Below are 24819 nucleotides of genomic sequence, written 5' to 3'. Positions count from 1 at the left end.
TCCGCCACTTGTCAGCTGGGTGACTTTGGGCAAGTCACTTCACTTCTCTGTGCCTCAGTTCCCTCATCTGTAAAATGGGGATGAACACCGTGAGTCCCCCGTGGGGCAACCTGATCACCTTGTAACCTCCCCAGCGGTTACAACAGTGCTTTGCACATAGTAAGCGCTTAACAAATACCATCATTATTATTATTATTTGGAGTCAGAGGTCATGGGTTCGAATCTCGACTCTGCCACTTGTCAGCTGTGCAACTTGGGCAAGTCACTTCACTTCTCCAGGCCTCAGTTCCCTGATCTGTAAAATGGGGAAGAAGACCGTGAGCCCCCCGTGGGACAACCTGATTGCCTTGGAACCTCCCCAGCACTCAGAGCAGTGCACATAGTAAGCATTTAATAAATGCCATCATTATTATTATTACAGTGCTACAGAATTAGTCAACACGCTCCCCGTCCACAGTTGGCTTGCGGTGTAGACGACCATTTTACAGTCTGGAGATTTCCCATGTGACAACCGGCCTTCCCTCCGTATCTCGAATGGGGAGCTGACGCCTCGGGGTGGGCACCTCGTCGATCCTGCCTGGCGAAGGCTCCCACTCCCCTCCGTTTTCCCATTTGGCTCTCGGATTGCCGCTGAGGGTGCCGGAGCCCGGATCCGCGGCCCTGTGGCCGGCGGGAGCCCTCTGTGACGTCCCTTTATTTTCTGTCCCCTTTTGATTTTCCGCCCCGTCAGTCTTCTTTCCGAAAGCGGCTCCGTCAACGGTGAGGCCCAGGGAACTGTGGGGCAGGGAGGGAGAGGGCAGGGGAGCGGTTCGATCAGAGGAAAAGCCTCTGTGCCCTTCTTGGTTCTCCTGCCTCTTCTCTTTGTCCCCTTCTTCTTCAGGCCCGTAATATTTATTAAGCGCTTCTTCCGTGCCAGACACTGTGCCGAGGGCCACGATGGGAACGACAAGCCCCATGTGGCTCCCCAGCGCTTAGAACAGTGCTTTGCACATAGTAAGCTCTTAATAAATGCCATTATTATTATTATTATTATTATTATTATTATTGTTATTATTATTAGTCTGAGATGTCTTCTCTCTATCCCCTGCCCTGTCATTCTCTTTCTTTCCGCCTCCGCTCCCTGCCTTTTTCTCCGCTTTTCTCTTTTTCCCTGCCTTTCCCGCTCTTGTTTCCCACCTCGTGGAGTTCCCCCCTTCCAGCTCCCCAGCCCCTCTCCGTTTCCCCATATCCGGTCGATTTGGTGGCCTCCGCATCCATTCTACCCTGGCCTCTCCGTCCCACAGAACCGGCAATGAATTATCCTCCCTGATGGAGGGAAACCGCTTATCAGCAGCTTATTATTGTCCAAGAGCCCCCAACGAGATAGCACAAAGGCAGTATTGTTGACCCTCCCACCCCCGCATCTCTGCTGGCCCCCTTCTTCTGTCGATTATATGCTGACATTTCATGAACCCTTGTTCTGTCGTTGGCGGGGGGGGGAGTCGGGCCGAGGTCGCGCTTGCTCCTCGTCCAGTGGACTTGCCCGAAATCCCAAAATGAGCCAAGCCTAGCGGGCCTCAGGACTTTAGAAAGAAATGGACGCTTCCGCCCGCTCTCCTCTCGCATTTCCGTGTGATTTTGGCCAGAAACGAATCCGCACTGTGACCGCGAGGGCCGAACGTGGCCGGTTGTCCGTTCCTGGCTGGAATCGGCCAGCGGCGTCCCGCTACCCTGGTCTGGGGCGGGAGCGGTGACACGCGTGTTGTAGAGATGTGAATCAGGAGGCAACCCATCCACCCACCCCACACTGCTGGCGTGTCATCTCCTCGAGCCCGGCAGATAAAGACCGACGTGTTCACCCTTTAATAAAGCTCCAGCCGCTCTATTTTGCCCACGGCCGGCTGATCCTCTAGACTGTGAGCCCGCTGTTGGGTAGGGACCGTCTCTATATGTTGCCAATTTGTACTTCCCAAGCGCTTAGTACAGTGCTCTGCACACAGTAAGCGCTCAACGTGGCTCAGTGGAAAGAGCACCGGCTTTGGAGTCAGAGGTCATGGGTTCAAATCCCAGCCCCGCCACATGTCAGTTGTGTGACTTTGGGCAAGTCACTTAACTTCTCTGTGCCTCAGTTACCTCATCTGTAAAATGGGGATTAAGACTGTGAGCCCCCCGTGGGACAACCTGATCACCTCGTAACCTCCCCAGCGCTTAGAACAGTGCTTTGCACATAGTAAGTGCTTAATAAATGCCATCATTATTAATAAATACGATTGAATGAATGAATGAATAGAGCGAGGCCACCTAACGGAGTATCCCTAGGCCTAGCCGTCCGTCGATCTGTCTCGGTGAGGCCACGCTCTGTGTGTCGTTTACTCGCATTCATTCACTTTCGTATTTATTGAGCGCTTACTGTGTGCAGAACACAGTACTAAGCGCTTATAGTGGTTTGGCTCTCGGGGAAGACATCTGTTCGTTTCTGGAGAATAGACTATTTTCTCTTTTTCATTCAGTAGAGAGGCTCGGTCGTTGACAGACGGCCAGCCTGTGGACTGGGTACGGTTTGCCAAAAAGATATGATCAGAATGAGTCTGGAAGTAATAATAATAATAATAATGATGACATTTATTAAGCGCTTACAATGTGCAAAGCACTGTTCTAAGTGCCTGGGAGTACTAGGTAATCAGGTTGTCCCACGGGGGCACTCCCAGGCTTCATCCCCGTTTTCCAGATGAGGGAACTGAGGTCCTGAGAAGTGAAGTGACTTGCCCAGAGTCCCACAGCTGACAATTGCAGCATGGCTCAGTGGAAAGAGCCCGGGCTTCGGAATCAGAGGTCATGGGTTCGAATCCCGGCTCCGCCACATGTCTGCTGTGTGACCTTGGGCAAGTCACTTAACTTCTCTGAGCCTCAGTTACCTCATCTGTAAAGTGGGATTAAGACTGTGAGCCCCACGTGGGACAACCTGATCACCTTGTATCCTCCCAGTGCTTAGAACAGTGCTTTGCACATAGTAAGTGCTTAACAAATGCCATTATTACTATTATTATTAGTTGGAGGAGCCGGGATTTGAACCCATGACCTCTGACTCCAAAGCCCGGGCTCTTTCCACTGAGCCACGCTGCTGGTGGGTGGGGGAGAAGGGGCAGCAGTGCTTCTGGCCCCAAATTGAAGAGCCACGTACCATCAGGATGAGGGATCTCTCGGAGGGAGGGAGGATCTCATGAGAGGCGGCGCGGCGTTGTGGATAGAAGGCGGGCCTGGGAATCAGAAGGTCATGGGTTCTAATCCCGGCTCTGCCACTCGCCTGCCGCGTGACCTTAGGAAAGTCACTTCACCTCTCCGGGCCTCAGTTCCCTCATCTGGAAAATGGGGGTGGAGATTGTGAGCCTCGTGTGGGACAGGGGACTAGGTCCAATCCAATTTGCTTGTATCCACCTCAGCGTTTGGCGGAGCGGCACATAGTAAGCGCTTAACAAATACCATAATTATTATGATTATTATGGAGGGTGATCAGCGTGACTCAGTGGAAAGAGCCCGGGCTTTGGAGTCAGAGGTCATGGGTTCAAATCCCGGCTCCGCCAATTGGCATCTGTGTGACTTTGGGCAAGTCGCTTCACTTCTCTGGGCCTCAGTTCCCTGGTCTTTAAAATGGGGATGAAGACTGTGAGCCCCCCGTGGGACAACCTGATTTCCTTGTAACCTCCCCAGTGCTTAGCACATAGTAAGCGCTTAATAAATGTCATTATTATTATTATTCTCTGTGCCTCAGTTACCTCATCTGTAAAATGGGGACTAAGACTGTGAGCCCCACATGAGACAGCCTGAATACCTTGTACCCTCCCCAGCACTTAGAATAGTGCTTTGCACATAGTAAGTGCTTAATAAATGCCATTATTATTATTATTATTATTCTCTGTGCCTCAGTTACCTCATCTGTAAAATGGGGATTAAGACTGTGAGCCCCCCATGAGACGGCCTGAACACGTTGTACCCTCCCCAGCACTTAGAATAGTGCTTTGCACATGTAAGCATTTAATAAATGCCATTATTATTATTATTATTATTATTATTGTTATTCCTGGCTCCTGCATGCATTCAGCGGGGCCCTTGCTCGTGGTGGAATATGTGCCTCGTGGACGTGACAGTCTCAGGATGTCTTGGGCTCTGAGTGGAGGAAAATGGGAAAAAGTCTACCATCAGAGAGGAAAAATGGAGATTACATAAGCCAGAAAAGGGATGGTGATGTGGAGAGCCTTTGTTAATTATATACAGCCGTCCTTCGTCTTCCAAAAAAAATACACCCATCAATCAGTGGTATTTATTGAGCACCTACTGCGTGCAGAGCACCGTACTAAGCGCTTGGTAGAGACGAATCCAACTGAATCAGTAGACACGTACCCTGCCCGGAACGGGCTTACGGTCTAGAGGAGACCCTGCCAGTCGGGTTTGCCTCTGAATTCATTCATTCATTCATTCATTCAGTCGTGTTTATTGAGCGCTTACTGTGTGCAGAGCACTGTACTAAGTGCTTGGGAAGGACAAGTTGGAATGCGTGTGTAGCAGATGGTCAGCGCAGCGCGAGGGACACACCCCGTCCCCCGGCTGCCGTGATCCGACCGGCTGCCTGGGAGAAGGGGTGTTTTCACGGGATCCGGGAGATGCCTTTGTTCGGCAAGTGTTGTGTCAACTTGGGAGCAATTCCCCCTGATGCGAAGCTCAAGGATCTCATTGCAAAACAACGTCCGGGTAGATCCGGAAGCCGGTTAAAAGGAGGAATTACATCACGCAATGACAAACATTACAGACTTTAACGATTCCAACAATTCCGGGCCTGAAAAAATGATGAAACACCCTCATTACGTTACCAGGTCACTGCCGTGCACGCACAAACTCTACCGTGAACGATTTGTTCTGATTTTCTGGCGATGTAATTACATTACACCTTGGCATTATAACTCATCGTTTGTTTTTAAGAGTGAGCGTTTGCTAGCGGTCGTGATGGCTGACAGCCCCTTTCGAAGTGACTTTCGTCGGTACGTTTTGTTCTCGAAAACTCCCGTAAAATGTCCGACCCTTACTCTGAGGGATTTTATAACTCCGTGTGTGTTTTAGTGTTCCCTTTAAATACATCCCGGGTCCCCATGAGGACAGAAAGATGTATGGTTATGTTTGAGAGGTGAAAATAATGAACTTTATTTTCCGGATTAGCACTTGCGACAGGAAGTCTCTGCAGTCGATTGCCCTTGTGGGTGTCTTTTTAGCGGTAATTCTTGGCAACGCTGTTTTCCAGTGTATGAGGTTCTCAGAAAAAAAGTCTCAAATGGGCATGAATTTATCACGTTGTCGTTTGGTCTGGATCGTCGACGTGAATTTACTCCCTAGATCATTTTTGTGAAGCTGCAGCTGTATTCTTTCCAAAGAATGAGTTTGTCTTAATCAATCGATTGTATTTATTGAGCGCTTACTGTGTGCAGAGCACTGTACTAAGCACTTGGGAAGTACAAGTTGGCAACATATAGAGACAGTCCCTACCCAACAGTGGGCTCACAGTCTAAAAGACTGTCTTAAGGCCGCCGAATGGCCAGAATGGCCAGAATTATTTAGTGAGGGTTCCGATATCTCCTTTAAAATGGGAAGCGACGTGGTGAAGGAGACATAAAGTTAGGCACAGCTGAGATTCTCCAATTCTGTGAGTTCCTGGGAGGGAGATTTTCATTTTTGAACAGTGCGCGTAGCTGTAATGGTAGTGGTATTCATTGAGAAGCTCAGGAAGTGCGGAATGGAGGAGCGGTAGACGACCCTCTTCTCCCAAAGAGCTTCCATCCTGACGGGGGACAATCGTGGCCCAGGTGACAAAACATTGCCGAAATGAAAAGCCACGTTGGGCGCACAGCCATGTTGCCCAGAATTTGGGGACGGAGCCTTCTGCCCGTGGAAGCTTGGTCTCCTGCCGACAGTAGCAGAGACATTCATTCATTCAGTCCTATTTATTGAGCACTTACTATGTGCAGAGCACCGTACTAAGCGCTCGGGAAGTACAAGTCGGTGACATATAGAGACGGTCCCTACCCAACGACGGGCTCACAGTCTACAGAAGCAGCATGGCCCAGTGGGAAGAGCCCGGGCTTTGGATTCGGAAGTCATGGGTTCAAATCCCGGCTGCGCCCATTGTCAGCTGTGTGACTTTGGGCAAGTCACTTCACTTCTGGAGATGTGCTTTTAATAAGGTTTTTAAGGTGGGGAAGAGCAAACGTCTGGCAGATATGAAGAGGGAGGGAGTTCCCAGCCAGAGGTAGGGCGAATTATGTTGCTGTGGATAAACAATAAGTTTGTGCCTTGCAAAAATTAGGACCTGTATATATGTATATATGTTTGTACATATTTATTACTCTAACTTGTACATATCTATTCTATTTATTTTATTTTGTTAATATGTTTTGTTTTGTTGTCTGTCTCCCCCTTCTAGACAGTGAGCCCACTGTTGGGTAGGGACTGTCTCTAGATGTTGCCAACTTGTACTTCCCAAGCGCTTAGTACAGTGCTCTGCACACAGTAAGCACTCAATAAATACGATTGATTGATTGATTGATTCTCCGTGCCTCAGTTGCCTCACCTGTAAAATGGGGATTCAGACTGTGAGCCCCCTGTGGGACAACCTGATCACCGTGTAACCTCCCCAGCCCTTAAAACAGTGCTATGCACATAGTAAGCACTCAACAAATGCCATTATTATTATTATTATTAGAAGGGGGAGATAGGCAGCACCTCTCGGTTTCAGGAAAGGCCTTCAAAGAAGCCAGGCCGGGAAGAAGACGTGACATCGCGTTTCCACGAGAACGGCGGGTGGACGGTGACCGTTGTCCGTCGGAAATTCTCTTCCCAGTGACCACGAGGCATGTCTCACCGCTCCCTCCTCGGTGCCTTGGGATTCGTTCCCGTCCAAAGCCGAAGGAGAAGAAAATGCTCCCGGCAGTCGACATGGGGGCTCCGTGTATGCTAGGGAAGCAGCCGTCAGCCTGATGGTCTCAGAATGATCTGTTTGATGTTGGAAAAGGAGAAGGAGCGGTTAGATTCCAGTTTAAAAAGAATCATGATTTTTTTTTTTCCCAGAAACGATTTTAACCAGCTACTGAAGAAAGAAGGAAAGGTTTTGGCATTGCTCGTTGTTTCTGGAGACGTCTCCTCAGTGTGGTGCATGTGACATACTGCAGAAAAAATGCAATTGCCACAGTGATTAATAATCCACAATGCACCATCCGACGCTAATTGAGGTCAATCAGTCAATCACATTTATTGAGTGCTTACTGTGTGCAGAGCACTGTACAAAGCACTCGGGAGAATAGAATACGACACTATAACAGACACATTAGCTGCCCACAATGAGCTAGATAATAATAATAATAATAATAATGATGGCATTTATTAAGCGCTTACTATGTGCAAGGCACTGTTCTAAGCACTGGGGAGGTTACAAGGCAATCAGGTTGTCCCACAGGGGGCTCACAGTCATTCATTCATTCATTCAATTGTGTTTATTGAGCGCTTACTGTGTGCAGAGCACTGGACTAAGTCTTCATCCCCATTTTCCAGATGAGGGAACTGAGGCCCGGAGAAGCAAAGTGACTTGCCCAAAGTCACACAGCTGACAATTGGCGGAGCCGGGATTTGAACCCATGACCTCCGACTCCAAAGCCCGGGCTCTTTCCACCGAGCCGCGCTGCTTCCCCGGGTATACCGGTGGAATTAATTTTAGCTGATCAAATCCTGGATTGGCTTTGGTCACTCCATCTCGGGGTGGGGAACAGGGAGGAGAGGGAGGGAGAGACAGGACGAGAGAGAGCGAGACACACACGGGATTGAAAAGGGACGAGGAAATTGGCAGAATATTGTTGGGTGGGGGCAAATAAAAGAGTGGTGGGGGACAAGGACAACAAATTACCTCTTCTGGCTCCTCCTGTTCCTCTTTCCACCACTGCCGCCCCAGCCGGGAGCCGCCAGCCCTCAGCCACGCCGAAACTAGCCACCTGAGGTGGGCCGGGAATTCCCGGCCGGCCTGGATAGGATACGTCCGGCAACACCCGGCTGGCATTCCCGGCAACCGCACTTAGCCGTGAGGGCGTTGGGATCGGCCGTGCCGGAATGGTCAGTCCTCCCTCGCTGGGGCCTTTGGGGTGGCAGGACAGTGCCAAAGAACTCAACTTTCTTGCCATCTCCTGGACTTCTGACCACAGTTTGGCCAAGAGTCCAGTGTTCCCACGTGTCGGCGGCTGTACTTGGGATACAGATACGTTTCCCGCGATCCCGCAGGTCAGCCGTGGCATCCTGACCTGGAGAGCCCACGCCGGCCTCATTTCTGGGCGCAGAAAGGCATTGGCGGGGTGAGAGGACAGAGTCAGGGTTGCGCCCTTTTTGTGTTGGGACACGGTTGCCTTTCCGGTTGCTTTCAGGAGCTTTTCACTTTGTTCTGTCCACCACAGTTTAACTGTGAGTATGTTTTCCATCCACATAAGTGTGTTGCGCCCTTTTTGTGTAGGGACACGGTTGCCTTTTCCGGTTGCTTTCAGGAGCTTTTCACTTAGTTCTGTCCACTACAGTTTAACTGTGAGTATGTTTTTCCATGCTCGTAGGTGTGTTGTGCCCTTTTTGTGTAGGGACACTGTTGCCTTTCCGGTTGCTTTCAGGAGCTTTTCACTTCGTTCTGTCCACTACAGTTTAACTGTGAGTATGTTTTCCATGCATGTAGGTGTGTTGTGCCCTTTTTGTGTAGGGACATGGTTGCCTTTCCGGTTGCTTTCAGGAGCTTTTCACTTCGTTCTGTCCACTACAGTTTAACTATGAGTGTATTTTCCCTGCTCGTAAGTGTGTTGCGCCCTTTTTGTGTAGGGTCACGGTTGCCTTTCTGGTTGCTTTCAGGAGCTTTTCACTTAGTTCTGTCCACTACAGTTTAACTGTGAGTATGTTTTCCATGCCGGTAGGTGTGTTGCGCCCTTTTTGTGTAGAGACACGGTTGCCTTTCCGGTTGCTTTCAGGAACTTTTCACTTAGTTTTGTCCACTACAGTTTAACTGTGAGTATGTTTTCCATGCTCGTAGGTGTGTTGCGCCCTTTTTGTGTAGGGACACGGTTGCCTTTCTGGTTGCTTTCAGGAGCTTTTCACTTTGTTCTGTCCACTACAGTTTAACTGTGAGTATGTTTTCCATGCACTTAGGTGTGTTGCGCCCTTTTTGTGTAGAGACACAGTTGCCTTTCTGGTTGCTTTCAGGAGCTTTTCACTTCGTTCTGTCCACTACAGTTGAACTGTGAGTGTATTTTCCATGCTTGTAGGTGTGTTGCGCCCTTTTTGTGTAGGGACACGGTTGCCTTTCAGGTTGCTTTCAGGAGCTTTTCACTTGGTTCTGTCCACTACAGTTTAACTGTGAGTATATTTTCCATGCTCGTAGGTGTGTTGCACCCTTTTTGTGTAGGGACACGGTTGCCTTTCCAGTTGCTTTCATTAGCTTTTCATTTTATGTCCACTACAGTTTAACTGTGATTATGTTTTCCATGCACGTAGGTGTGTTGCATCCTTTTTGTGTAGGGACACGGTTGCCTTTCCGGTTGCTTTCAGGAGCTTTTCACTTAGTTCTGTCCACTACAGTTTAACTGTGAGTGTATTTTCCATGCTCATAGGTGAGTTGCACCCTATTTGTGTAGGGACACGGTTGCCTTTCCAGTTGCTTTCATTAGCTTTTCATTTTATGTCCACTACAGTTTAACTGTGATTATGTTTTCCATGCACGTAGGTGTGTTGCATCCTTTTTGTGTAGGCACATGGTTGCCTTTCCGGTTGTTTTCAGGAGCTTTTCACTTAGTCCTGTCCACTACAGTTTAACTGTGAGTATGTTTTTCCATGCTCGTAGGTGACTAAGGTAAAACTCAACATTCATTCATTCAGTCGTATTTATTGAGTGCTTACTGTGTGCAGAGCGCTGTACTAAGTGTCAGCAGATATCATGGGGTAATTCTCCAGGGCAGTTGTCAGTTATGCCGTTTCTCCATAGAGTGAAAATGTACCGCCAGGAAACCGAGAGTTCGAAGAATCAGAACAAGTTGTGCCGAATGGAATTTGACAGAATCGCCAGAGGGTTTTATTTTGTTACTGGAGTTTTTTTTAAGTCCTTGAAACTCTGAGACATGCTCCCTCTCGAGTAGCTTTTCCTTTTTGCTGATGGTTTCTCTATTTTTATTATGGCTCATAGCTCTGTAGTTTAATTTAACGTGAAAGGATAAAAGGTGGCTTTGGAAATGTTTCTCATTAAATCATGGACAGACAATAATAATGATGGCATTTATTAAGCACTTACTATGTGCAAAGCACTGTTCTAAGCGCTGGGGAGGTTTCAAGGTGATCAGGTTGTCCCACGGGGGGCTCCCGGTCTTCATCCCCATTTTACAGATGAGGGAACTGAGGCCCAGAGAAGTCAAGTGACTTAAGTCACACAGCTGATGATTGGCGGAGCCGGGATTTGAACCCGTGACCTCTGACTCCAAAGCCTGGGTTTTTTCCACTGAGCCATGCTGCTTCTCTATATTTATACATAGAAGACAGAAATGCCTCTGGTGACAACTTCTGTGTGTTCCTTCCTTAATGAAACAAAAGTGAACAGTTGCGTAGACAGATAAAAAATTGAGGCCCTGCAGTTGCTGGGGTGGAGGTGAGCAGATGAATTGAGAAGCCCAGAATCATAATATATAGAAGCAGCGTGGCTCAGTGGAAAGAGCCCGGGCTTTGGAGTCAGAGGTCAAGGGTTCAAATCCCGGCTCCGCCAATTGCCAGCTGTGTGACTTTGGGCAAGTCACTTCACTTCTCTGGGCCTCAGTTCCCTCATCTGTAAAATGGGGATGAAGACTGTGAGCCCCCCGTGGGACAACCTGATCACCTTGTGATCTCCCCAGCGCTTAGAACGGTGCTTTGCACATAGTAAGCGCTTAATAAAATGGCATTAAAAAAAATGCCAAAGTGAGATCACTTTCCAGCTGTTGTGAAAGTCGTACGGAGCCCAGAGTCAGCAAACCATTGCTCCTCCCCCGTGGCCACACACAATCACACACAACCACACCCCCACACCCCCCTCCCCATCGAGGAATTAAGTGACTTGCCAAGTTGAGTTCCGAGGTGTTTCTGTGTGTGATCTTTAGGTGGAGGACAGTGGGAAAGGTGAGGTCCCCGAGCTAAGCTGCGAGCGACACAAAATAGTGATCGACACCGCCATCGGTTTATATTTGGCGACGTGACCACCGATAGAGAGATGGGATGGCGTTGGGATACCGAAGGGCAGGGAGGGAATGCCTCCAGGGTTTAATTCAGATCCTTTCTTCCCGGTGGGAAGCACTCATCAATCCTTGTGCGTTCTCGCCACCTCCCCGAAGAGTGTGCCAGTGAAACGGATGTAAGGAAAAATGGATTTGGGGCCGGAGTTGATGGTGGACAAATTTCCGCAATGAGGAGGCCCAGTAGCCCAGGGCAAGGAATCTCCCCAGCTGTTGGTCATCTGGTTAATCTGGAAAATAAGGTCCCCACCCGCCCCTCACCCCTGGCCTGGTTACTGCTAAGCAGTGTGGCTCAGTGGAATGGCTTAATAAATGCTATTATTATTATTATTATTATTATTATTATTATTATTATTATTATTGTATATGAGGTCCAGCTGGAACTGACATGGTGGGAAATGTGCAAGTAGCTGATAATAGAAACTCTGTGAGGTCTCAGATGAAGAGACCAGCTTGACCGAACGGTATTTTGAGGGGGAGGCCATATCGTGTTCATTGACTGCTTACTGGGTGTAGAGCACTGTACTGAGCGCTTGGGAATCTACAAAATAACGGAGGATATGGTCCCGTGCAGTGACTTATTACTGCTGCTTTAGTGGAAATTTCCCCTCTCCAGGCTTGACGTTTCTTTTCAATAATAATAATGATGGCATTTATTAAGCGCTTACTATGTGCAAAGGACTGTTCTAAGCCAATTACCCACTTGCAGTGTAACCAGTGTGCAAAACTCATGAATTATTTACGTCAGTAGCTAAAATACCGACGGTCCAGTTTGGGTTTTCTTTACAATAATAATAATGATGGCATTTATTAAGCGCTTACTATGTGCAAAGCACTGTTCTAAGCCAATTACCCACTTGCAGTGTAACCAGTGTGCAAAACTCATCAATTATTTAGCTCAGTAGCTAAAATACCGACGGTCCAGTTTGGGGAATATGTTGAGGATGAGCAGAACTATTTTTAACCACACTGATGCGAACCAAGCCCTTGAAACTGAGATGTTATGTTGATATGCGATAGGAGTTTGAACCGTGGATTACGTTTCAGGAAACTGCAGGGGGACTTAAAATCCTCATTTTGCCAGCGTTTTTTTGAAGGGTTTACAACTTCAAAGCCTGAAGGACGAATGCACTCTGCATACAGAACTATTCCAAATATGAAAAGTCCTTGGGGGAAATTTTTATGCCTGAGAAAACGGCCATGGGACTCGGCCGGATGAGGATTTTTCGACCGAGAAAGACGGTGAATTTGCAAAACGTTGTTCTCAATTCACCAGCCTCATTTTTTAGACTGTGAGCCCACTGTTGAGTAGGGACTGTCTCTATATGTTGCCAACTTGTACTTCCCAAGCGCGTAGTACAGTGCTCTGCACACAGTAAGTGTTCAATAAATACGATTGATTGATTGACTGATTAAGACCCAGATTTCATAGTTCAGCAAATGAAAGCGTGGGAAATGGAGATCACCCGTGGTTCTTCCAACGCAGCCGATCGCAAAGGGAAGCGTGAAGGGCGTTGTAACTGTACCGCATGTTTGCGCGGAGCCTCGGAGCCCCGGGCTCCTTCGTCGCTGATATTTCCAAGCAACCTGAAGTCCCCGGCGCTTCAGCGCCGATTCATCCACACCGTCCTCCGGTTTCTGCCTGTGCCGACGGGGCAGGCGGACCCGCCTTCCGGTCCGATAAGCCTCCGGTTTAAAAAAATAATCATATTAGGGTATTTGTTAAGTGTTTACTATGCACCCGGCACTGAGGTAGATACGAGGTTGGACAGTCCACGTCCCGCTTGGGGCTCCCGGTCTTAATCCCCATTTCACGGATGAGGGAAATGGCACAGGGAAGTGAAGTGACTTGAAATGAAGAGAAGCAGCCTGGCTCCTTGGAAAGAGCCCGGGCTTGGGAGTCAGAGGTCATGGGTTCGAATCCCCGCTCGGCCACTGCGTCGGCTGTGTGACCTTGGGCAAGTCACTTCACTTCTGTGGGCCTCAGTCACCTCATCTGTAAAATGGGGATTACGACTGTGAGGCCCACAGTCATCATTATTATTATTAGTCTTTGGCCCATAGCAAGTGCATCAGAAATATTGCCTGTTGCCTAGATGGGCCTGAGGCGTTAGAAGGACCAGGCTTCAAATGCCAGTTCTGCCGTTTGTCTGCCGCCTGACCTTGGGCAAGTCATTTAACTTGTCCGTGCCTCAGTTACATCACCTGCAGAATGGGGGTTAAGACGGTGAGCCCCCCGTGGGACAACCTGATCACCTTGTAAGCACCCCAGCACTTAATATGGTGCCTGGCACATAGTAAGCGCTTAACAGATACCATTATTATCATTATTATTATTATTATCATCATTAGAAGTCGGCATCATTGGGGACACCCATAGGACCTTATCCTTACAATCTACCATTTCCCCATCCACAAGGCCATTTAATAATAATAACCATAATAATAATGGCATTTATTAAGCGCTTACTATGTGCAAAGCACTGTTCTAAGCGCTGGAGAGGTTACAAGGTGATCAGGTTGTCCCACGGCGGGCTCACAGTCTTCATCCCCATTTTACAGATGAGGGAACTGAGGCCCAGAGAAGTGAAGTGACTTGCCCGAAGTCACACAGCTGACAATTGGCGGAGTCGGGATTTGAACCCGTGACCTCTGACTCCAAAGCCCGGGCTCTTTCCACTGAGCCACGCTGCTTCTCTGCCTGTCTCCCCTGGTAAGCTCCTTGGAGGCTGTACTGTACTTTCCCAAGTGTTTAATACAGTGCTCTGCTCACACTAAACACTCAGTAGATACTATTGATCGATTCGATTTTCATTTCATAAGAGGAATTGCATTTAGCGAGAGTCTACCGAGTGCGAGACTCGGAACAAAACATTTGGGGAAGTTCCGCAGAGGTGCCCGTGACCCGTCCTCAAGGAGTTTACTGCCCGGCAGGGGAGGGAGCCATTAAAATATTTACAGTAGAGGACTCCGAATTAAAAAAGCACACCGTTACAAGTTCATTTGAGTTCCTTTACCTCTGCAATGCAGAGTCCTTTTCTTTACTTTTTGCTATGCCACTGTTTCCGCCTCTATAAAATCCCCATTTTCCTTAGCGTCGGGTTAGCTCTTTTGGGCCTGGCTTTCTTTGGAATTCAGTTGGATCCCCTCACCGATCGTATGTGCTGATCCTTTGACTTCAAAACCGAAAAATAATTTTCAAGGCAAGAAGTGAATCTGTAATTTAAACCGCCTAAGGGGAAGCCTGACTTCCCTGCTCTGAAATGACGTCGGTTGAATGTATAATTGATTTGACGTCAGGTCGAGTACGTAATATGTCCACCGTGATTATCGGTGTGGAGAATTCCCTTCTGCCAGTAAATCAGGAAACCTTAGCTCAGGTTGGAGAAAACAGATATATAAGATCTCTATTCGAAGATCTAAATCAGGGGTAAAGAGGTTTTTGGGGGGGAGATGCCGCAGCTGGGAAGGTTTTGAGTCGGGGACGGGGCTATTAATAGTATTTATTGAGTGTTTACTATGTGCGGAGCACTGTACTAAGCATCGGGGCGAGGGAAGTGCTAGAGATTTGACCCAGATGATCCCTGCCCTCAAGGACTTTCCAATGTAGTGGGGCAGCTAGGGGAAGCAATGGAGACAGTGTTAATAATAATAATAATGTTGGTATTTGTTAAGCGCTCACTATGTGCCAAGCACTGTTCCAAGCACTGGGGTACCTACAAGGTGATCAGATTGGCCCACGGGGGGCTCAGAGTCTTAATCCCCATTTTACAGGTGAGGTAACTGAGGCCCTGAGAAGTGAAGTGACTTGCTCAAGGTCACACAGCTGACGAGTGGCGGAGCTGGGATTAGAACCCACGACCCGAGCCCAGGCTCTTTCCTCTAGGGAAAGTGAGGGCAGGGGAAGAGGGGTTTCTCTGTGTCAATCAGTGGTATTTATTGAGTGCTTACTATGTGCAAAGCACCATACTGAGTAACAATAATAATAATAATAATGGCATTTATTAAGCGCTTCCTATGTGCAAAGCACTATTCTAAGCGCTGGGGAGGTTCCAAGGTGATCACGTTGTCCCACGGGGGGGCTCGCAGTTTTAATCCCCATTTTACAGATGAGGGAACTGAGGCACAGAGAAGAGAAGTGACTCGCCCATTGGCAGAGCCCACTCGGGAGAGTACGGTACAGTAGAATTAGCAGATAGTTCCCTGCCCAGGACGTGCATGAGAAAGATACGTCCTTCCCAAGAATGCCGCCCATCGAGCACTTACTGTGGGCGGAGCACTGTACTAAGTGCTTGGGAGAGGACAGCGATAAACAGGCATATTCCCTGCCCTCGACGAGTTTACGGTTAGCGGGGAGAGACAGACGTTAATATAAAAACAATTATGGATGTGTACGTAAGTGCTGTGGGGCTCGGAGGGGGGAAGAACCAAGGGAGCAAGTCAGGGTGATGCAGAAGGGAAAGGAAGAAGCGGAATCAATCAATCAATCGTATTTATTGAGCACTTACTGTGTGCAGAGCACTGGACTAAGCGCTTGGGAAGTACAACTTGACAACATATAGAGACAGTCCCAACCCAACAGTGGGCTTACGGTCTAGAAGCGGAAGAGGAAGGAGGGCTTAATCAGGGAAGACCTTCTGGAGGAGATGTGCGTTCAGTACAGCTTTGAGCGTTCGTATGATCTGTCATTCATTCAATCGTATTTACTGAGCGCTTACTGTGTGCAGAGCACCGTACTAAGCGCTGCTGTCAGAGATATGGAAAGCAGCGTGGCTCAGTGGAAAGAGCCCGGGCTTTGGAGTTAGAGGTCAGGGGTTCAAATCCCGGCTCCACCGCTTGCCAGTCGTGTGACTCTGGGCAAGTCACTTCACTTCTCTGTGCCTCAGTTACCTCACCTGGAAAATGGGGATTAAGATTGTGAGCCCCACATGGGACAACCTGCTCACTTTGTATCCTCCCCAGCTCTTAGGACAGTGCTTTGCACATAGTAAGCGCTTAACAAATACCAAAATTATTATTATTATATGAAGAGGGAGGGCATTCCAGGTCGGATGCAAGGGGTGGGCAGGAGGCCGGCGGTGAGATGGACGAGATTGAGGTACAGGGAACAGGCTAGATTTCGAAGAACAAAGTGTGCAGGCTGGGTTGTAGGAGAATAGGAAGGTGAGGTAGAAGGGGGCAAAGTGATTGAGTGCTCAAAAGCCATAGGTGAGGAGTTTCTGTTTGCCGCCGAGGCGGATGGGCCACCACCGGAGTCTCTTAAGGAGTGGGGAAACACGGTCGGAATGGGTTTGCAGGAAAATTATGGACCGTAGTGGGGAGAGACAGCGGGCAGGGAGGTCGGCAAGGAAGCTGACACAGTAATCAAGACTGGATCGGATGAGTGCTTGGATTCTCCCGTCCCGCCAGAGGTGAAAAGAGGTCAGTACCTCTCGCCTTTCCGGATCGCCGACTGGGCCACCTCGCGCTCCGATCTGCTTGTTTGATGCGCTTGCCTGATTGAGCAGGGAGGATGGAAGATTCCCTTTGCCATTTCTTGATTTCCGGGGGTCGGGAGAAGAGTGCTCCCTTGCCTAAGCCATTTCAGTCCGTGTCAGGCAGTCTTTCCAGCGGTTTATGATTCTCACATAAACCCAGTAAATTAGGCCTAAGGCGGGGCTGGCGGAAGGAGACTGTTCTGGTCCACACGAGTCTATAAACGATGGCTCTGTGCGTGTGATTGAAGTTTACGCATTGAGAGAAATCAAATGTATCGGAGATGCATCCGTCGGGATAAAGACCGTGTGAAGATGACTGAGAGGTGCAGAGACAATTATCTGGGAAGTTTGAGCCCAGCAGTCCCCAGTGGAGACAGAGTGACATCAGATTGGGACTCCGTGGGAATGCCTGAATCCGCTAAATTCCTAACCTTTTGAAAATAGCGTGAGAGGGAAACAGATGCCAGATGGCCAAGATGCACCCGGGAAGAGCTGTGGGGTCGGGCGCGGCGGGCATCCGAGCCTCTCCTGGTGGAGTCACTGGGAAGCCCGGCCCCTTCCAAGATGGGGGCCGCCATTCCCTACCAATCCACTTGGTTCCACAGGTTCAGGTTCCATATTTCCATCCTCCGTCTTCCGGCCAGAGAGGAGGAGGAGGGTGAAACCTCTGAAGGATCCGTCCGCACTGGTCAGGCTGTCGGGGGGGAGTGGCGGAAGCGTTCATTCCTCACCCATCCACCCTGCCCGCCGTGCCCGGGACCGGAGAGCCGGGTGTCCCGCCGTCGGGGGCTTCACCGCGACGAGCTGCCTCCTCTCGACGGGGGTACATTCATTCATTCATTCATTCAATCGTATTTATTGAGCGCTTCCTGTGTGCAGAGCCCTGTACTAAGCGCTTGGGAAGTACAAGTCGGCGACATATAGAGACGGGCCCTACCCAATGGTGGGCTCACAGTCTAGAAGGGTCCAACCCCGACGAAGCCAGGGGTGATGGGGGGCGGCTGGAGAGACCCGGCCCTTCCTTCTCCGGACCACGGGAACTCCAGAGGGAATCGTGCGGGCCGCTCGCCAGTGGCGCGGCCAGGGGGCACAATGCCCCATTGATGGCGTGGGCGGGGAGGAATGCCCCTGGCTGCGAGCCGCCCGGCACCGAGACCGGGAGACCAAGAGATGAATTGAAAAGGCTTTTCTGGCCCGGCCCGGCCGAGCGATAAGAAGGGGCCGCTGTTCCGTCCGAACGGCCGGTGGCGTGTCCCTGGCCTCGCTTTCCCGGACCTCCCCCCGCCCCCTCGCTCAAGGATCCGTCGGGCGGGAGGGCAGAGGGACCGTTGCCGGCCATCGCGGGCTGGGGCCGGCCCGGCCGGGCGGGGCTGCGACCATGCAGCGAGGCCGGGGCTGCAGTCCTCGCTTCCCGCTGAGCATGCCACACCGGAAGACTTACCACGTGCAGGTCGGGTGCCGGGGGCCGGAAAGCGACCCGGGAATCGCCGCGCTGGGGACCGGTTGCTTTGGGGTTGTTGTGTGCGTTTGTGTGTGCGCGCGGGCATGCCATCGGAGAGTCTCCTGGCCGGGGCGGCTTTGTAAAGGACGGGGCTACGTTAGGAGGTGGTGCTCAGTGAGCCCACTGTTGGGTAGGGACTGTCTCTATATGTTGCCAACTTGTACTTCCCAAGCGCTTAGTACAGTGCTCTGCACACAGTAAACGCTCAATAAATATGATCAATGATGATGATGCCGCTGGGTGCCAGGAGACATCTCCGCCCACGCTCGGAGGACGGCTGAAAATCAGAAAGCAGACGCCCGGCCTGGCCGGGCCGGGGTCAGGCGGCCCACGGGCCCTGCGATTCGGGGTTCGAGAACGCCGCTCTCCCCCCGCCCTCGTTGGCTCAAGCTGCGTGTCCCCACCTGTCTCCTCAGGACCTCCAGGAAGAAATCGAGGCCCACACGGACGCCTTCCACAGCCTGGACGAGAACGGCCAGAAGATCCTGCGCTCGCTCGACGGCTCCGAGGACGCGGTCCTGCTGCGGCGGCGCTTGGATCAGATGAACCTCAAGTGGAGCGAGCTGAGGAAGCGGTCCCTCAATATCAGGTGGGGAGGCGGGTAGGGGGAAGTCGGGAAGAGGCCCAAATGGGGCACAACTGGCCCAAAAGCCCCCAGGGATCTGATTTTGGAGAGGTTCATCTCAGTCACCCGATTGCAGGGTCATTCCTTGCAAATCGGATGCAGCGAGTCATTGATCGACTCAGTAAAAAGATGAGAGTGGGCGGTTATGATCAGATTGAAGTGGGGATGAGTGGCGTGATAAAAAGATGTATGTTAAACCCTTGAGTGCATTAAAATCAGGAGCCGTTATTGACATAGACTGTAGCCTTCGAGAGTGTAAGCTTATTGTGGGCAAGGAACGTATCTATTTATTGTTGTAGAATACTCTCCCAAGCATTCATTCATTTAATCGTATTTATTGAGAGCTTACGGTGTTCAGAGCACCGTGCTAAGCACTTGGGAAGTACAAGTTGGCAACGTATAGAGACGGTCCCTACCCAACAGTGGGCTCACAGTCTAGATAGTACAGTGCTCCGCATCCAGTGAGCGCTCAATAAATACGACTGAAAGAATGACGTACCAAACTCTTATCCAGAAGCGATAACAATAGCTGCGAGTTAAGTTGAAACAATCAATTCATCCGTAGTATTATTGAAGGCTCTCTATTCATTCATTCGTTCAATCGTATTTATTGAGCACTTACTGTGTGCGGAGCACGGTACCAAGCGCTTGGGAAATACAAGTCGGCAACATATACAGTCCCTACTTAATAGTGTTATTTACGTAGACTGTAGCTTCTAGACTGTAAGCTTATTGTGGGCAGGGAACGCGTCTATTTATTGTTGTAGTATACTCTGCCAAGCACAAAGTACAGTGCTCCGCACCCAGTAAATGCTCAATAAATACGATTGAATGAATGACGTACCAAACTCTTATCCAGAAGCGATAACAATTGCTGCGAATTAGGTTGAAACAATCAATTCATCCGTAGTATTTATTGAGTGCTCTCTATTCATTCATTTATTCATTCAGTCGTATTTATTGAGCACTTACTGTGTGCAGAGCACTGTACTAAGCGCTTGGGAAATACAAGTCGGCAACATATACAGTCCCTACTTAATAGTGTTATTTACGTAGACTGTAGCTTCTAGACTGTAAGCTTATTGTGGGCAGGGAACGCGTCTATTTATTGTTGTAGTATACTCTGCCAAGCACAAAGTACAGTGCTCCGCACCCAGTAAATGCTCAATAAATACGATTGAATGAATGACGTACCAAACTCTTATCCAGAAGCGATAACAATTGCTGCGAATTAGGTTGAAACAATCAATTCATCCGTAGTATTTATTGAGTGCTCTCTATTCATTCATTTATTCATTCAGTCGTATTTATTGAGCACTTACTGTGTGCAGAGCACTGTACTAAGCGCTTGGGAAATACAAGTCGGCAACATATACAGTCCCTACTTAATAGTGTTATTTACGTAGACTGTAGCTTCTAGACTGTAAGCTTATTGTGGGCAGGGAACGCGTCTATTTATTGTTGTAGTATACTCTGCCAAGCACAAAGTACAGTGCTCCGCACCCAGTAAATGCTCAATAAATACGATTGAATGAATGACGTACCAAACTCTTATCCAGAAGCGATAACAATTGCTGCGAATTAGGTTGAAACAATCAATTCATCCGTAGTATTTATTGAGTGCTCTCTATTCATTCATTTATTCATTCAGTCGTATTTATTGAGCACTTACTGTGTGCAGAGCACTGTACTAAGCGCTTGAGAAGTACAAATCGGCAACATATAGAGACGATCCCTACCCAACAGTGTTATTGACGTAGACTGTAGCTTCTAGACTGTAAGCTTATTGTGGGCAGGGAACGCGTCTATTTATTGTTGTAGTATATTCTCCCAAGTACATAGTACAGTGCTCCGCACCCAGTAAATGCTCAATAAATACGATTGAATGAATGACGTACCGAACTCTTATCCAGAAGTGATAACAATAGCTGTGAATTAGGTTGAAACAATCCATTCATCCGTAGTATTTATTGAGTGCTCTCTATTCATTCATTTATTCATTCAGTCGTATTTATTGAGCACTTACTGTGTGCGGAGCACTGTACTAAGCGCTTGGGAAGTACAAGTCGGCAAGGTATAGAGACGATCCCTACCCAACAGTGTTACTGACATAGACTGTAGCTTCTAGACTGTAAGCTTATTGTGAGCAGGGAATGTGTCTATTTATTGTTGTAGTATACTCTCCCAAGCACAAATTACAGTGCTCCGCACCCAGTGAATGCTCAATAAATACGATTGAATGAATGGCGTACCAAACTCTTATCCAGAAGCGATAACAATAGCTGCGAGTTAGGTTGAAACAATCAATTCATCCGTAGTATTTATTGAGTGCTCTCTATTCATTCATTCATTCATTCATTCAATCGTATTTATTGAGCCCTTACTGTGTGCAGACCACTGTACTATTCATTCAATCATTCAATCGTATTTATTGAGCGCTTTCTGTGTGCAGAGCACTGTACTATTCATTCAATCATTCAGTCTTATTTATTGAGCGCTTACTGTGTGCAGAGCACTGTACTAAGCGCTTGGGAAGTACAAGTCGGCAACACCTAGAGATGGTCCCTACCCAACAGTGGACTCACGGTCTACAAGTAATTGAGGTTTGGGGGGTAAGTGAGTGTTAGGAGAGAGAAGTAAATGGTTTGGGTTCCGGTTGAAGATTGACGACGTCAAGTAGGAAGAGGGGAGCTTAACGAATGCTTTAAAGCCGATGGTAAGGAGATCCTGTTGGATGCGGAGATGGATGGGGAGCCACTGGAGGGGCTTAAGGAATGTCAAGATTTGGACTAAATAATGTTTTTGAAAAATGATCCGGGCAGCAGAGTGAAGCATGGAATGGAGTAGGGAGAAACAGGAGGGAGGGAGGTCAGCGAGGACACTGTTAATGTGTTGGCATCATCCATCACATTCATTCATTCATTCATTCATTCAGTCTATTCATTGAGCACTTACTGTGTGCAGAGCACTGTACTAAGCGCTTGGAAAGTCCAGGTTGGCAACATAGAGAGACGGTCCCTACCTGACAGTGGGCTCACAGTCTAGAAGGGGGATCACTTGTTTTGTTGTCTATCTCCCCCTTCTAGACTTCCCAAGCGCTTAGTACAGTGCTCTGCACCCAGTAAGCATTCAATAAATACAATTGAATGAATGAATGAATGTTGGGTAGGGACCGTCTCTATATGTTGTTGACTTGTACTTCCCAAGAGCTTAGTACAGTGCTCTGCACACAGTAAGCGCTCAATAAATACGATTGAATGAATGAATGAATGTTGGGTAGGGACCATCTCTATATGTTGCCGACTTGTACTTCCCAAGCGCTTAGTACAGTGCTCTGCACACAGTAAGCGCTCAATAAATACGATTGAATGAACGAATGAATCCATCCAGTCAGTCAGTCAGTTGTATTTATTGAGCCCTTACTGTGGGGGTCGGCTGTGGCAGCGAAAAGCATGGATTCTAGAGCTCCTGTGAAGGTAATAATAATAATGGCATTTATTAAGCGCTTACTATGTGCAAAGCACTGTTCTAAGCACTGGGGAGGTTACAAGGTGATCAGGTTGTCCCACGGTGGGGCTCACAGTCTTCATCCCCATTTTCCAGATGAGGGAACTGAGACCCAGAGCAGTGAAGTGACTTGCCCAAAGTCACCCAGCTGACAAGCGGTGGAGCTGGGATTTGAACCCGTGACCCCTGGCTCCCCAGCCCGGGCTCTTTCCACTGAGCCACGCTGCTTCTCTAGGTAGAACAATATGGGCACTAAAGGAGAGATGTGAGTCAAGCGCTCAGTACAGTGCTCTGCACACAGTTAGCGCTCAATAAGTACGATTGAATGAAAACAAATAGTGGTGCTGTCTACAGTGAGGAGAAAGCCTTGGGGAGGATGTGGTTTGAATGGGGAGATGAGGAGTCCTGTTTTGGACACATTTAGTTTGAGGTGTTGGCAGGACAGTCAAGCTGAGAGGAGGAGATGTGAACCTGCAGAGAAGAGAGTTGAAAGAGCGCGGCCTTGGGAGTCAGAGGTCCTGGGTTCTAATTCCGGCCCCGCCGCTTGTCAGCTGTGTGACAGTGGGCAAGTCACTTCACTTCTCTGGGCCTCAGTTACCTCGTCTGTAAAAGGGGGATTAAGACTGTGAGCCCCCCCGCCGTGGGACAACCTGATGACCTTGTATCTACCCCAGCGCTGAGGACAGTGCTTGGCACATGATTAGCACTTAACAAAGCAGCGTGGTTCAGTGGAAAGAGCCCGGGCTTTGGAGTCAGAGGTCATGGGTTCAAATCCCGGCTCCGCCGGTAGCCAGCTGTGTGACTTTGGGCAAGTTACTTCACTTCTCTGGGCCTCAGTTTCCTCATCTGGAAAATGGGGATGAAGAATGTGAGCCCAACGTGGGACAACCTGATCACCTTGTAACCTCCCTAGCGCTTAGAACAGTGCTTTGCACGTAGTAAGCGCTTAATAAAATGCCACAATCATCATCAATCATCACTTCTCTGGGCCTCAGTTACCTCATCTGTAAAATGGGGATTAGGACTATGAGCCCCCCGTGGGACAACCTGATCACCTTGTAACCTCCCCAGCCCTTAGAACAGTGCTTTGCACATAGTAAGCGCTTAATAAATGCTATTATTATTATTATTATAAATACCGTCATTATTATTAGATTTTGGAATCCTCCCCATGGAGGGGGCACTTGAAGCCGCAGGAGTGAACGAGTTCTCAAAGAGGGAGCGTGTCGACGGGGCGTAGAAGGAAGTTTGTTTGGGGAGGTGGAGAATCGGGTCCGCAGCTGGTCAGGAGAAGCAGCGTGGCTCAGTGGAAAGAGCTTGGGCTTTGGAGTCAGAGGTCATGGGTTCAAATCCCGGCTCCGGATTCCTTAACTTCTCTGTGCCTCACTTACCTCATCTGTAAAATGGGGATTAAGACTTTGAGCCCCCCGTGGGACAACCTGATCACCTTGTAACCTCCCCGGCGCTTAGAATGGTGCTTCGTAAATAGTAAGCGCTTAATAAATACCATCATCATTATTATTATTATGTCTTGTGGTGGCCAATTTTGAACGGCAGAGGGGAGGCCGACGGGAGCCCGACGATTGGCACCACCTTGAGGCCGGGGTCAGACCCGAGACTGAAGTTAGAACCGGGAATAATAATAATAATAATAATAATAATAATAATAATAGCATTTATTAAGCGCTCACTATATGCAAAGCACTGTTCTAAGCGCTGGGGAGGTTACAAGGTGATCAGGTTGTCCCACGGGGGGCTCACAGTCCTCATCCCCATTTTACAGATGGGGTAAATGGGGCCCAGAGAAGTGAAGTGACTTGCCCAAAGTCACACAGCTGACAAGTGGCGGAGCTGGGATTTGAACCCATGACCTCTGACTCCAAAGCCCAGGCTCTTTCCACTGAGGGCGGCCCAGTGGGTGCCTTCATTCATTTGTGTTGATTAAGCATTTGCTGTGTGCAAGAGGACTGTACTAAGCGGTTGGGAGAGTACAACAATAAACAGGCTCATTCCGTGGCGGCCGAGCAGGGCGTTCCTCTGCGCCGCGGCCGGCCACTTCCTCCCACCGAAGCTGGCAGCCTGGAGGTCCGTGGGGGAGCCAGAGATGGGTGGACCCGGAGGTGCCCGTGGGACGGGCCCTTCACGGGTTGTCCGAGAGCTCGGCTTTTCGTTCGGGCCCCGCACATCCCCCCCTCAAGAGCGTTCTATTTATTTTATTTTGTTAATATGTTTGGGTTTGTTCGTTTGGGTCCCATACATCCCCCCTCAAGAGCATTCTATTTATTTTATTTTGTTAATATGTTTTGTTTTGTTGTCTGTCTCCCCCTTCTAGACTGTGAGCCCGCTGTTGGGTAGGGACCGTCTCTAGATGTTGCCAACTTGGACTTCCCAAGCGCTTAGTACAGTGCTTTGCACACAGTA

The 24819-nt window shown here is 49.0% G+C and overlaps 1 protein-coding gene across 6 annotated transcripts in view; it reads left to right on the top strand.

Annotated features, from left to right (window-relative positions):
- Window positions 1-24819, top strand: part of DMD (dystrophin) — a 553630-nt gene that overhangs the window by 417820 nt on the left and 110991 nt on the right. For 4 of the 6 annotated variants that reach the window (XM_038757062.1, XM_038757063.1, XM_038757068.1 and 1 more), the window contains one exon: window positions 18683-18855. In XM_038757062.1, coding sequence (XP_038612990.1) covers window positions 18683-18855 — 173 coding nt within the window. Of the gene's footprint in view, window positions 1-18181; window positions 18216-18682; window positions 18856-24819 lie in introns of those variants that run through there. The other 2 variants (XM_038757065.1, XM_038757069.1) reach the window with 1 other exon arrangement.

Source organism: Tachyglossus aculeatus, chromosome 15 (assembly GCF_015852505.1).
Source record: "Tachyglossus aculeatus isolate mTacAcu1 chromosome 15, mTacAcu1.pri, whole genome shotgun sequence".
Taxonomy (NCBI): domain Eukaryota; kingdom Metazoa; phylum Chordata; class Mammalia; order Monotremata; family Tachyglossidae; genus Tachyglossus; species Tachyglossus aculeatus.
Note: the sequence above shows the minus strand (reverse complement) of the source record. Positions and strands in the feature narration are given on the sequence as shown.